At 42.6% G+C, this 14,987-nt stretch overlaps 1 protein-coding gene across 2 annotated transcripts; it reads left to right on the forward strand.

Moving 5' to 3' along the window:
* Nucleotides 1–294: 294 nt before the first annotated feature.
* On the forward strand, nucleotides 295–9,342 carry agxta (alanine--glyoxylate and serine--pyruvate aminotransferase a). 2 transcript variants are annotated; one of them, XM_029695432.1, is made up of 12 exons: nucleotides 295–734; nucleotides 2,454–2,646; nucleotides 3,400–3,464; nucleotides 5,022–5,122; nucleotides 5,241–5,311; nucleotides 6,882–6,966; nucleotides 7,141–7,239; nucleotides 7,473–7,542; nucleotides 7,785–7,880; nucleotides 8,434–8,562; nucleotides 8,902–9,010; nucleotides 9,088–9,342. In XM_029695432.1, exons 1-11 carry the CDS (start codon nucleotides 576–578, stop codon nucleotides 9,007–9,009), a joined length of 1,176 nt encoding a protein of 391 aa, XP_029551292.1. In that variant the 5' UTR covers nucleotides 295–575; the 3' UTR covers nucleotide 9,010; nucleotides 9,088–9,342. The 2 variants fall into 2 exon arrangements, with proteins under 2 accessions (XP_029551292.1, XP_029551291.1); XM_029695431.1 differs by having other exon boundaries at nucleotides 296–734; nucleotides 8,902–9,342.
* The last annotated feature ends 5,645 nt before the right edge of the window (nucleotides 9,343–14,987 follow it).

Genomic DNA, 14,987 nt, shown 5'->3' on the forward strand with positions numbered 1-14,987 from the left:
AGACACATTGGAGTGATCAAGAAAACCACATCAGCTCACCACAAAACAAAACACCAGGGCAGAATCACATGATCACAAAAAATTATATATATTTATGTTTTATTACACAAGTATCAAGGTCCTTATTTTTTACCATTATGTTTATTTGATTGAAATGAAAAAAAGTGAGTGTGTGCTGAATTCTTCCTACAGTGTTGTGATATAATTCTATGACCTACTGAAGTAATGGTGGTTAATGGTTAACCCTTGTAAATGTGTGTTGAACAATGGTGTGAATACATTACCGGGAACAAACATGTGACCTGAAAAAGAAAAACGTGTGTAATAGATGGTTTTATACATTCTGATCAAATTCAAAAAAACACTTTTCAAGAGTAAACAACGAAAGGTTTGCTTGAACGGAAATCCTCACAGTCAAAACAGTACGCAAATCAAAACGTAGAAGTGGGAGTTTTTTTTTTTAAAGTCCTCTTTTGTCAGATGAGAGGTGTGCGTCTGTCAGGCTGCTTACAGACTCAGAGTTCAGACGGTGCAATTGTATCATATCCACACTGCCAACAAGACCAGCTTTAGCCATGTCGTCCGTCTCCGTCCCGCCACCAAAATGTCTCCAGAAAACCTTTGTGGCTCCGAGGCGACACATGTTTGGACCCGGACCGTCCAATGTTCCTCCTCGCATCTTAGCGGCAGGGGCCGAGCCCGTCATCGGTCACATGCATCCAGAAATGCTCGAGGTAGGTCTACAAAGTTTGATTATGAACAATCAATCTCAACTTAAGGTAACCGTGCAACAAAAAAATGTACTTTTATGCAGAATTTACGCATATGCCTAAATGGTTGAATTGGATATTTTAGAAAAGGCTTATAATATTATCCATATATATATATATATATATTCAGCTCGTTGCCTGTATAAAAGACACCTGGGAGCCAGAAATCTTTCTGATTGAGAGGGGGTCAAATACTTATTTCCCTCATTAAAATGCTAATCATTTTATAAAATTTTTGACATGCGTTTTTCTGGATTTTTTTGTTGTTATTCTGTCTCTCACCGTTCAAATAAACATACCATTAAAATTATAGACTGATCATTTCTTTGTCAGTGGGCAAACGTACAAAATAAGCATGGGATCAAATTATTTTTTCCCTCACTGTAGGTTTCCATCCAATTGGGGACAGATTTTCATGCACAGATTCTATAATCTGCATAGAAACAATATGCACATTTTTCCCACCAGCGATGTTTCCATCAAATTGACTTGTGGCGGATAAAAGGATGTGTGTAGTGACGTAGTGCACATAAAAATTCCCATGTACCGAATAAAAAAACAACAATTTAAATGGGTTTCCATCGCATTTTCAACTCCAAAAAGAAAGGAGGACCAAGGCACTCTTCATATAATTGATTAAAATGCCTTTATTAGTATGGCATGTTCAATAGAAACAATGTTTTTAAAAAACCGACGCGTTTCGGCTGCATGGCCTTCATCAGGGTGTACAAAGAAATAATACAATGTTCTCTGTTTAACAGCTTTTCCAATTAACCCTAATTAGAAGGGGGAGTGGTTAAAATTGATTGGACACACCTAGTAAGCAATAGTATACACACTTTAAAGTGAAATGCTGTAGCTATGTTATCATAAAAATGTAACTCCAAACTAGAAGTATCAGAACACTTAGAAAGGTAGTTCTAACCTTAAATATGTCTGGGCTAAGTGTCAAGAATAAGAAAGCAATACATTCCATAGTACACTAGAACACAGCAAAACATGAACAACAACAGTCTAAACATAGCTGAGGGCAATTGAGCAAAGATATCCACTAGATGACAGCAAATGTACCCATCACAACCCTACAGGAAGGGTGAGAAATCCATATCTTCATTCAAACCCGGGTATTTAGTGGCCTGTAGTTTGTAAATCCAAAAACTTTCCATTTGGTTTAACTGTTTAAGGCGGTCCCCTTTTCTAATAGAGGCCGGGATATGATCAATACCCATAGCTTGTAGGGAGGCAGGGTTGCCATGGTGTAAGGACTTGTAGTGCCTTGCCATGGGGTAGTCTTCAATGACTACCCGTTAACTACATTTGGGTCGTCCGCGTTGCCCTAAACTAAACACAGCATGTAGTCTGCGTATAGGAAGAGGCGGCTCTGCGTTCAACTGATGTAAAAGTGACGTGTGTTTTAAATCTGTTTTGACAACCCATCGAACCTATTACAGTGTTGAGACAAACGTACCAAATCATTATATGAGACGTAGTATCGGATGAAGTTTTATATCCCGAGGGGGGGAAAATTGTCTTAGACACACAGTACTGCAGTATACACAACAGACACCGTACACTACACACTAGACATAACACATAGAGTACACGTCCTAATACTCAGTGTCTTCCCACACAGACTCTTGGTCCCACAATCATCTCTTTACTGTGTGTTTGTTGGTATTCTAGATAATGAGTGACATCAAGAGCGGGATCCAATATGCCTTCCAGACCGAGAACAACATGACGATAGCAGTGAGTGGCACAGGACACACGGCCATGGAGTGTGCCATCTTCAACGCCGTAGAGCCAGGGGAAGGGGTTCTCACCGCGGTCAACGGGATCTGGGGAGAACGGGCAGCGGAGATGGCAGAGAGGATAGGTACTTGATTGTTATTGGATACGTTCCAAATGGCCCCCTTGTTCCCTTTTTTTTGACAAGAGCCCTATGGGTCGTGGTCGACAGCAGTGCCCTATGGGTCGTGGTCAACAGCAGTGCACTATGGGTCGTGGTCGACAGCAGTGCACTATGGGTCGTGGTCGACAGCAGTGCACTATGGGTCGTGGTCGACAGCAGTGCACTATGGGTCGTGGTCGACAGCAGTGCACTATGGGTCGTGGTCGACAGCAGTGCTCTATGGGTCGTGGTCAGCAGCAGTGCACTATGGGTCCTGGTCAACAGCAGTGCTCTATGGGTCCTGGTCAGCAGCAGTGCTCTATATAGGAGATGTCATTGGGTAACCATGACCATTGCCTGTAAAAGTGTTGCTTCTGACCCTCTCCTCGCCCCAACCTGGGCTCGAACCAGGGACCCTCTGAACACATCAACAACTGCCTTCACACAAAGCATTGTTACCTATCGCTCCACAACAGCCACAGCCTTAGCAGAGCAAGGGGAACAACTAGTTCAAGGTCTCAGAGCGAGTGACGTCACCAACTGAAACGCTACTAGCGTGCACCGCTAACTAGCTAGCAGTTTCACCCTATTTACACGCCTGTGACACAAATATGAACCTGTGAGCACACCTGGTTATAAAGACCTCGTTTCAAATACAGTTGCTTTGCCCATTGATGAAGTTCCCTTTAAATTGATACATTTGTGATTTACATAATACATTTTCCATCAACCCAACAGGTGCCAAAGTTAATTCCATTGTGACAACTGCGGGGGGGTATTTCACCAGTGAAGAGATTGATCAGGTAATGACACACCTCTCATTTGATCTCCTCCTACCCTGACCTTCTATAGAGACTCCTACCCTAACCTTCATCTATAGATTCCTACCCTAACCTTTGTCTATAGATACTCCTACCCTAACCTTCATCTATAGATACTCCTACCCTAACCTTCATCTATAGATACTGCTACCCTAACCGTCATCAGTAGGTATAGATAATTCTACCCTAAACTTCATCAGTAGGTATAGATACTTCTACCCTAACCTTCATCTATAGGTATAGAGACTACTACCCTAACCTTCATCCATAGAGACTCCTACCCTAACCTTCATCAGTAGGTATAGATACTCCTACCCGAACCTTCATCTATAGAGATTCCTACCCTAACCTTCATCTATAGAGATTCCTACCCTAACCTTCATCTATAGATATTCCTACCCTAACCTTCATCTATAGGTATAGATACTCCTACCCGAACCTTCATCTATAGAGATTCCTACCCTAACCTTCATCTATAGGTATAGATACTCCTACCCTAACCTTCATCTATAGATACTCCTACCCTAACCTTCATCAGTAGGTATAGAGACTCCTACCCTAACCTTCATCTATAGATACTCCTACCCTAACCTTCATCAGTAGGTATAGAGACCTCTACCCTAACATTCATCTATAGATACTCCAACCCTAACCTTCATCAGTAGGTATAGAGACTCCTACCCTAACCTTCATCTATAGACTCCTACCCTAACCTTCATCTATAGAGACTCCTACCCTAACCTTCATCTATAGAGACTCCTACCCTAACCTTCATCTATAGAGGCTCCTACCCTAACCTTCATCCATAGAGACTGCTACCCTAACCTTCATCTATAGAGACTCCTACCCTAACCTTCATCTATAGAGACTCCTACCCTAACCTTCATCTATAGAGACTCCTACCCTAACCTTCGTCTATAGATACTCCTACCCTAACCTTCATCTATAGAGACTCCTACCCTAACCTTCGTCTATAGATACTCCTACCCTAACCTTCATCTATAGAGACTCCTACCCTAACCTTCATCTATAGAGACTCCTACCCTAACCTTCATCTATAGAGACTCCTACCCTAACCTTCGTCTATAGATACTCCTACCCTAATCTTCGTCTATAGATACTCCTACCCTAACCTTCATCAGTAGGTATAGATATACCAAATTGCTACTATCCAATACACCATAAGTGTGTCCCAAGTGGAACCCTATTCCCTATATAGTGTATTACTTTAGACCAGGGCCCTATTCCTTATGTAGTGTATTACTTTAGACCAGGGCCCTATTCCCTATGTAGTGTATTACTTTAGACCAGGGCCCTATTCCCTATGTAGTGTATTACTTTAGACCAGGGCCCTATTCCCTATGTAGTGTATTACTTTAGACCAGGGCCCTATTCCCTATATAGTGTATTCCTTTAGACCAGAACCCTATTCCCTATGTAGTGTATTACTTTAGACCAGGGCCCTATTCCCTATGTAGTGTACTACTTTAGACCAGGACCCATTTCATCCTGATCTGTCCTGTCATTGTTTCACCCCAGGCCCTGGCCAAACACAAGCCTGTGCTGTTCTTCCTCACCCACGGAGAATCCTCCACAGGAGTAGTTCATCCACTCGATGGCATTGGAGACATATGTCACAAGTAAGAGCCCTTTAATCCACCTCTTCAGCTTCCATGTCAATATAAATGCTTATAAAAACCCAACAGATACCAGTGAATCATTTGTTATAAAGTAGTGCCTCTCCTTTCTTTCTGCAAGGCACAACTGTCTGTTTCTCGTTGACTGTGTGGCTTCAATGGGAGGTGCCCCACTTTACATGGACAAACAAGGTATGGTGGTGTAGTGACCCAGTAGCAAATAGCACAAGGACCCTGCAGGAATAACAGAGTTCCTGTTGAGAGGGATGAGCAAAGATCACACACGTTGCTCCCGGTTACACAGACAGGTTTATCAAGACCACCTAGTTAAAGACCCTGGGGGAAAGCTAGTTAAAGACCCTGGGGGACAGCTAGTTAAAAACCCTGGGGAGAGCTAGTTAAAGACCCTGGGGACAGCTAGTTAAATACCCTGGGGGAAACTAGTTAAAGACCCTGGGGACAGCTAGTTAAAGACCCTGGGGGAAAGCTAGTTAAAGACCCTGGGGAGAGCTAGTTAAAGACCCTGGGGGAAAGCTAGTTAAAGACCCTGGGGACAGCTAGTTAAAGACCCTGGGGAGAGCTAGTTAAAGACCCTGGGGACAGCTAGTTAAAAGACCCTGGGGGGAAACTAGTTAAAGACCCTGGGGGAAAGCTAGTTAAAGACCCTGGGGACAGCTAGTTAAAAGACCCTGGGGGGAAACTAGTTAAAGACCCTGGGGGAAAGCTAGTTAAAGACCCAGGGGGAAAACTAGTTAAAGACCCTGGGGGACAGCTAGTTAAAGACCCTGGGGAGAGCTAGTTAAAGACCCTGGGGGAAAACTAGTTAAAGACGCTGGGGGGAAACTAGTTAAAGACCCTGGGGGAAAGCTAGTTAAAGACCCTGGGGGACAGCTAGTTAAATACCCTCGGGGAAAGCTAGTTAAAGACCCTGGGAACAGCTAGTTAAAGACCCTGGGGGAAAGCTAGTTAAAGACCCTGGGGGAAAACTAGTTAAAGACAGTGGGGGAAAGCTAGTTAAAGACCGTGGGGGACAGCTAGTTAAAAACCCTGGGGAGAGCTAGTTAAAGACCCTGGGGGAAAGCTAGTTAAAAGACCCTGGGGAGAGCTAGTTAAAAACGCTGGGGGAAAGCTTGCCTCTGTGTTGATGCTTATTATGAAGCTACTTTGGACTATTGTCATGCACCATAACCCTGCATATAACTTTGCTAGATACTTATTATTTAACTATGTGAAAATAGCATCACTGTAACGGTCGTCGTAGTGGATGGACCAAGGCGCAGGGGGTTGAGAGCTCATATTAACTTTATTAGAACACTTATAAATAAAACAAGAAAAACCAACACACAGCTATGCAAAGAACAACCTCCCACAAATCCCATGACAAACACATTCCTATTTATAAGACCTTCAATCAGAGGCAACGATAGACAGCTGCCTCCAATTGAAGGCCCCAACCCCAATTACCTAAACATAGAAATAGAAATGACTAGACAGAACATAGAAATACACTAACATAGAACAATGACAAAAACCCCGGAATACATAAACCAAACACCCCTCTACATACACACACACCCCGAACCATATAAAACAAATACCCCCTGCCACATCCTGACCAAACTATAATAACAATTAACCCCTTTACTGGTCAGGACGTGACAATTACTACTAGTTTAATTCATTGTACTTCCATAAGAGCTAACAGATTTTCAGATTAAACTTAACTAGTCAAGTTAATTTTGGTTCGTTGTGTTTTCTTCAGGTATCGACATCCTGTACTCTGGCTCACAGAAGGTCTTGAATGCCCCACCTGGGACCGCTCCCATTTCCTTCAGTGAAAGAGCATGGTGAGGAAGGTGTTCTAGTCCCTAGCTTTAGAAATGTAAAAACAATTATAAAAATACATGTTGGAAGCACTTTTTAATGGTACAAAAATGACCTGATATTTACGAAGCAATTAAACAGTAACAACCTATGAAATTCATTTTTTCTATGAGCACTTATTTTCTGCTTCTATCCAGCCAGAAAGTATTCAATCGGAAAACAAAGCCAGTGTCGTTCTTCCTGGACATGACCTGGCTGGCAAACTACTGGGGTTGTGACGGCAAACCTGCCAGAATGTGAGACTCCCATAATGCATTACATCAGAGTCTTGTATCACCAACACATCATCTAACACCACATTCTATGACATCATCTAACACCACATTCTATGACATCATCTACCTTGACAAAAACACAGTTTAACATGATGCTCTTGTGAATGTCAAGGGAATCGCAGCTCAGAGCGTAAGTAAATCAGAATGTATCATTAGTGACAGAACTTAGTCTGACCTGTTGTTCCTTTGAACAGATACCACCACACTGCGCCTGTGTCTGCCTTCTACGCTCTCCGGGAGAGTCTGGCTATCCTCGCTGAGCAGGTGACTTTAGTCTGGTTCCTAAATCATGATGCAATTCACACCCTCTTAGATAGAGTTACAACTTATAGATTCATACGATGATTCACAGGGATAAATTATATCATAGCACTCTGATGTATGTTTTAAATTCTCTCTCTCTCTCGATCGATAATTAAAAACGGGAATATGTTATAGCAGCATAGCGCACGGTAGTTGTGTTCGTGATGATAAAATGACAGACCTGTGTCTCTACTCTCTGCCAGGGTCTGGAGAACTCCTGGCAAAGACACCGGGAAGTAGCAGAATACCTCCATGAAGGTGTAGAGAACATGGGCCTCAAACTGTTTGTGAAAGACAAGGTCAGTATCAGAGACGTTAAAGAGATTTACTGTAAACTATTTATTGTAGTCTATTTAAAGTACAAATGAAAAAAAATATATACATTCAATAACTTAGCGACACATACGCTATAACTTTATTCTGTGTTCTAACAGAAGTATGTTAAATATATTGCAGACGGCCATATGTTTTACAGTGAAACAAAACACTCAGACACCTTAAACACTCCTCTTTCCATATGTTTTACTGTAAAACAAAACACACAGACCCCTTAAAAACTCCTCTTTCCATGTTTTACTGTAAAACAAAACACTCAGACATCTTAAACACTCCTCTTTCCATATGTTTTACTGTAAAACAAAACACACAGACCCCTTAAAAACTCCTCTTTCCATATGTTTTACTGTAAAACAAAACACTCAGACCACTTAAACACTCCTCTTTCCATATGTTTTACTGTAAATCAAAACACTCAGACCACTTAAACACTCCTCTTTCCATATGTTTTACTGTAAATCAAAACACTCTGACACCTTAAACACTCCTCTTTCCATTGATGGTTCCATTCACCAGAACGCCAGGTTGCCCACGGTCACCACTATTGTAGCTCCCCCTGGATATGACTGGAAGGAGATCACCAGCTACATCATGAAGAATCACAACCTAGAGATCTCTGGAGGACTGGGACCATCCGTTGGCCAGGTGAGTTACTTCAAGGGTAGAGCAACAACAACAAAAAAGGTTGAGAACCACTGAGTTAGTGGACTGAGGCCGTCTCAAGCCAGGACACAGAACGGACTACTGTTGCTTCTCAGTTCTGGATGAGTTACCAGTCATAGTAGAGAGCAGGTGGTACATTTATTAACCATTATGCATTGCTTTGACCATGAGTTAAATAGCTACGATCGTGATCATCAGCCCTCTTTACTAATGATAACAACTATTGGTCTACTGCTGCAATAACAGGTTGGTTGTGTGGGCTCGACCATGCCTTCTCTTATGTGCAACCGGCTCACTGACCTGTCCCGTCTCTGTCCTCAGGTGCTGCGTGTGGGACTGATGGGGGGTAACAGCAGCAAAGCCAGTGTTGACATGGTGCTGGAGGCCCTGAGAGATGCTCTCAGATACTGTCATAAAAGCAAAGTATAACATGGCTCAAACGCTTCCATAATAGCAAGGTCATAGTCTAGATCAACATTGTAAACATTGTCTCTGGCAAAGTCAAACATGGCTAAAACACTGCCATAAGAACAAATTATAACATGGCTATCTGAAAGTCAGTTTAAGTCAGCTTTGATATCAGGGAAGAACAATTCATGGATATATGTTGAATCAAAAAAAATATAAATAAATAAAAAACAGTATGATTTTTTTTTTTTTTTTAACCTCTGATTCAAGTGTTGTGTAAACGTCTAATCAAATTCATGTTATGTGATTGTGTGTTTTCCTTTCATTTTATTAAAAACAAAGCAACCTTCTCAATGCTTTCAATGTTTGAATACATTTTTTGTCGCTCGTCTTCCAAAACTGTAATAATATTCTGTCAACAGTAGATCACGCCCTCTATTTACACAAGTGCTATTTACATTTTATTTTGAAGAAGAACAATCCAGATGTGGAGCCGCAGGACGTTCCTTCCTTGTTGACGTTTTGCACAAAGGCGCGTGGATGTTCCAGTGTCTGTCCTTGTCTGTTGGGGGGAAGTTAGCTAGCTACAACAAGGCTTTTAGTTTTGTGAGTTCCCTGAACACCGGTACAATAGCTATAAAGATATATTCGTGCACTATTTAACAATGACATGCCGAAGAGGAGCTCTCAGTCATCTACAAGGCAGTGAAAACGAGACAATGTAACAAACTAGTCCAAATACTGCAGGAGAGCGAACGGCCGGTTTGAGACCAAGGTAAAGCCTGTTTGAGGTTGGATATTCAATGGATATTCGCGCTTTCAAACCACTTGAGCCACAGACTCCAAATAAGTGTCATGATGTTGGAAAAATTGCACACAACATTGAAAAGGTCGTATTTTCACGATGTGGACATTAATTCGCTTTCCAAATCTAATAAACATGTGGAAATGTGAGCAGCAGTTTGTATTCCTCGTTTAATTAGTTAGGGAGCGTAAACAAAGTATACACTTTTTTTACATTAGAATTTCAATAGCTCCTTTGTCATGTGACCTACTGACCTCAACAAATGTTCAGAATGTCCACTGACTACCCTTCTATATGTAACCGATGTGAAATGGCTAGTTAGTTAGCGGTGGTGCGCGCTAATAGCGTTTCAATCAGTGACGTCACTCGCTTTGAGACCTGAAGTGGTTGTTCCCCTTGCGTTGCAAGGGCCGCGGCTTTTTTTCCTCCTCTCTTAAGGAGTCCTGAGCCTTAGTAAGGGAGATAACGAGGTAGCCCTCTAAGCAGGGGTCTTCCAATCCCTCCTTGTATACCACCTGTTTTCAGGTGTCGCTAACGATGCAAACCAAATGGGAGTTACCTCGGTACTAGTCCGTACGCAAAGAGAGTCCTGCAGATGGTGACGGCTGTTGATCGTTAACAGAAAGGCAGCAGTCGGTCCTGGAATATGGGGCTTTAGGTCAAGCATGAAAATGTGAGGGCGGTTCCACCAGACTCAACGATTTGCTGCGGGGCTCTTGTTAACAAATCCTGACCTTGACAGGAAGCCAATCAGAGAATGATGGCTCGAACGCATCCCTGGCTTTGGCTGGGAGGGGGGAGTTAAGTCCTGGGAGATGGCTGATTGTGATCAGACTGATGCCAGTAAGTACACTGAGTGGCTGTGGTGAAACGTTTAAAACACGCGTCCCCCGTATACTTAGCTAACTCTAAACCGCGAATGTTTGAATCGAACGCTGGCTTCGGCTGGACCCGCTAACAGTGGAGCATTAAATTGAGATGGAATGTGTCGCACTCAAATCCCCCAAGTACATTTGGTGTATGGGCTTGGCTGAGGAGCCAATGGTGCGATGCTGCCATCTGTGGGATTATGACTGAACGCCTCTAAATCAGAATCCCCCCTAAACGTAAAGATAACGTAGCACCATGGATCTTCGGTTGGCCCAGGATAGCCTGCCTCTTTTGGCAGGTGAGTAGAGCGGTTCGTGACGGGGTTGGGGTGTGGCCAGATGATTTGCCGCCCCTCTCCTGATGCGCACTGCATGTTTGTGGGGAACCTGGTGGGCGAGGTTATGGAGATGGCTGAGCTCCTGAGCCCCGGCCGAGACGCGGTGATGGGTGATGCCCAGTGAGACGGGTGTTGACCGGGTAGGGAGAGTAGGTGTGGAAGCCCGGAGGTCTGTAGTTCCAGGGAGTAAGCTATACACTCTCAGGCACAGGGAGAGGTCGGGCAGGGAGTGTAGGCCTAGAGGCCTTGAGGCAGAGGTCACCAGGTCACTGGGGGCCAGCCTGGAGGTCAGGAAGGCCCCAGGGAGAAGGCCCAAGCGAATAGGTGTGTGAGTGACACTGTCCTTCAGGGTAGCAGAGCAGGCAATTAATGTAAAATTGTATGAGATGAAAATGGACAAACAAATGGGAGTGCCATGTATAAGGCTAGTCAGTGGATATTCTGAACGTAGTTTGAGGGATGTAGGTCACATGACCAGGGAACTATTGAAAATAAAAATGTTTAAAAATTCATGTAAAACCGCATGAGATGAAAATGGACAAACTAAAGGGTGTGCAATATAGAAGGGTAGTCAGTGGACATTCTGAACCTTGTTTGAGTCCAGTAGGTCACATGACCAAGGAGCTATTGAAATTAGAAACATTGAAAACATTGAAAATTAATGTAAAATCACGTGAGATTAAAACGGACATACAAAAAGTTGTGCAATATATAAGGCTAGTGACTGGATGTTCTGAAAAGTAGTTTGAAGGTTGTAGGTCATAAGACTAAGGAGCTATTGAAATTTGAATATTAAAAAAATTATCGTAAAATCTCATGAGATGCAAATGGACAAACAAAAGGGTGTGCGATGTGTAGGCCCACTGAGTGGACATTCTGAACCTTGTTTGAGGTGTGTGGGTCACATGACCAAGGTGCTATTGAACTTCAGAAATGAAAATAAATAATAAAAAATAGTATGAGATGTAAACCGACAAAAAAATAAGTGTGTGCAATGTGTGTCTATGCCATCGGGTTAGCTAGAACCAGTTTTGAAAGTTTTAGGAGTAAATGGTTAAAGAGCTATTGAAATTTGAACGTTTTGATTTGTCACTATGTTGACGGTCCCTAACTGCTGTTGGTGGATGTAAGGAAAACTACAGGCGAATATCCGTAGAATATCCAACCTGAATCTGTCTTTACTTTGTCCAGTTGAGATGATGCGATTCCCTGATAAATCTACTTTAGCAAATAGACTTAAAGGGATATTTCGTTTTTTAGCATTTTAGACTTCATTTTCCACTTCTAGTTGCTTGCATAAGCCATATAACGTTAGTGGTAGTAGTCTGGCTCAATAGCAAAAAAAGTTATTCAAAACGTCCCCCACAAGAAACTCTACAGCCATCTCATATCTTTGAGCTATACACGCATGTCAATATCAAAACACTATTTCCACTATTACAAGCATAAACGTGTATAACTCCAACTGTTTACTTCCTGTTTTGCCCATATCTCAAAAGTCCTTTCTACATCACTACTACATCTGCGCACATACACTGAACAAAAATATAAACGCAACATTTCTAGTCTTCCCTGTGGCAGAGCATGGTGTGTGCAACGCCAGGGTTGTGGGTTCGATTCCCACGGGGGGCCAGTACAAAAAAAACAAATGCATGAAATGAAATGTATGCATTCACTACTGTAAGTCGCTCTGGATAAGAGCATCTGCTAAATGACTAAAATGTAAAAATGTGTTGGTCCTATGTTTCATGATCTGAAATAAAAGATCCCAGAAATGTTCCAAAACACAAATCTGTTTACATCCCTGTTAGTGAGCATTTCTCCTTTGCCAAGATAATCCATTCACCTGACAGGTGTGGCATATCAGGGATCTGATTAAACAGCATGGTGTCGATGGGGTTATTGTATGGGCAGGCATAAGCTATGGACAACGAAAACAATTGCATTTTATCATTGGCAATTTGAATGCACAGAGATACAGTGATGAGATCCTGAGGCCCGTTCTCGTGGCATTCAGACGCCACCATCACCTCATGTTTCATCATGATGATGCACAGCCCTATGTCGCAACGATCTGGACACAATTCCTAGAAGCTAAAAATGTTATTCCATAGCCAACATACTCACCAGACATGTCACCCATTGAGCATGTTTGGGATGCTCTGGATCGGCGTGTACGACAGCGTGTTCCACATCCCGCCATTATGCAGCAACTTTGCACAGCCATTGAAGAGGAGTGGGGCAACATTCCACAGGCCACAATCAACAGCCTAATCAACTCTATGCAAAGGAGATATCGTGCTGCATGAGGCAAAATGGTGGTCACACCAGATACTGACTGGTTTTCTGATCCAGGCCCCTACTTTTTTGTTTGTTTTTAAGGTATCTGTGACCAACCAATGCATATCTGTATTCCCATTTATGTGAAATCCATAAATTAGGACCTAATGAATTTATTTAAATTGACTATTTTCCTTATAGGAACTGTAACTCAGTAAAATCTTTGAAATTGTTACATGTTGCGTTTTTATATTTGTGTAGAGTATATTTCACCGGATGTATAAATGTGAACCATCTGGTTGGCGTTTCCACTCATTGCCAAATATGGTGATGAGAGGAAGCCCGGTGGGAGAAGATGGAGCGAGATGGATTTTGGCTGACATTCTGCAATTTCTCATCGATACAGTTTTCTGTTTCCTATCTAAAATCTGTAACAAAACAGAGTGGACTGCGATTTGTAGACTTCACCCTTTGCGTTGTTTCTAAGGAGTGCAAGGGAGAATTGAGTTATTGCACACGCCCACTTCCCAGAGTAGGCGTTCCCAAATGAAAATATGCGGATAAATACTAGAACGCGCCAATAGGATCTCACTACCTCGGTTAGTTATAAAAAAAAATAATAATTGCTGCTCGTCTCGTGTGGCCATACCTCCAAATTCCACAGACCCTGGTGCAAGGCAGTACCGACCAAAATTGAGTGTTTGTGCTGTTCTGATGGGACTTGATAATGCCAACACTTGAAGAACTAAATTTGTCTGCCGAAGACACTGATATCAGTCACAACAGTCTGTGATCATGCAGATTTCCCAGACCTTATCAACCCAGTAGTCATTGACAACGCTTCTCCAGGTCCCTAAGATCAACTGGGGAAAAAGGGGACCATGTCCAGGCGGACCCTACGGGTCCATAGACCAAGTAAACATTTGAAATTGAAGTTATCAATAACGTATACATATCAATTTGAATGTATTATGTTTCCTATAATGATCCCTTATTGATATTTTCCCCTCTTCCATAGTCAATACTGAAAAGTTAACGGACGAGTAATGCAATCCTGCGTCGACACCATCCTTCTGAGGATTTGCAAGAATGTATTTGCAACTGAACACGCACATATGGTATCATGTAGTAACCAAAAAGTGTTATACAAATCTAAATATATTTGAGATTCTTAAATGTAGCTACGCTTTGCCTTGATGACAGCTTTGCACACCTTTGGCATTCTCTCAACCAGCTTCACCTGGAATGTTTTTCCAACAGTCTTGAAGGAGTTCCCACATATGCTGAACACTTGTTGGCTGCTTTTCCTTCACTCTGCGGTCCAACTCATCCCAAACCAGCTCAATTGGGTTGAGGTCGGGTGATTGTGGAGGCCAGGTCATCTGATTCAGCACTCCATCACTCTCCTTCTTGGTCAAATAGCCCTTACACAGCCTGGAGGTGTGTTGGGTTGTTGTCCTGTTGAAAAACAAATGATAGTCAATCTAAGCGCAAACCAGATGGGATGACTTATCGCTGCAGAATGCTGTGGTAGCCATGCTGGTTAAGTGTGCCTTGAATTCTAAATAAATCAGACAGTGTTAACAGCAAAGCACCCCCACATCATCACACCTCCTCCTCCATGCTTCATGGTGTGAACCACACATGCGGAGATCATCCGTTCACCTACTCGAAGTCTCACAAAGACACGGCGGTTGGAACAAAAAA

This window comes from Salmo trutta, chromosome 17 (assembly GCF_901001165.1).
Source record: "Salmo trutta chromosome 17, fSalTru1.1, whole genome shotgun sequence".
Classification (NCBI taxonomy): domain Eukaryota; kingdom Metazoa; phylum Chordata; class Actinopteri; order Salmoniformes; family Salmonidae; genus Salmo; species Salmo trutta.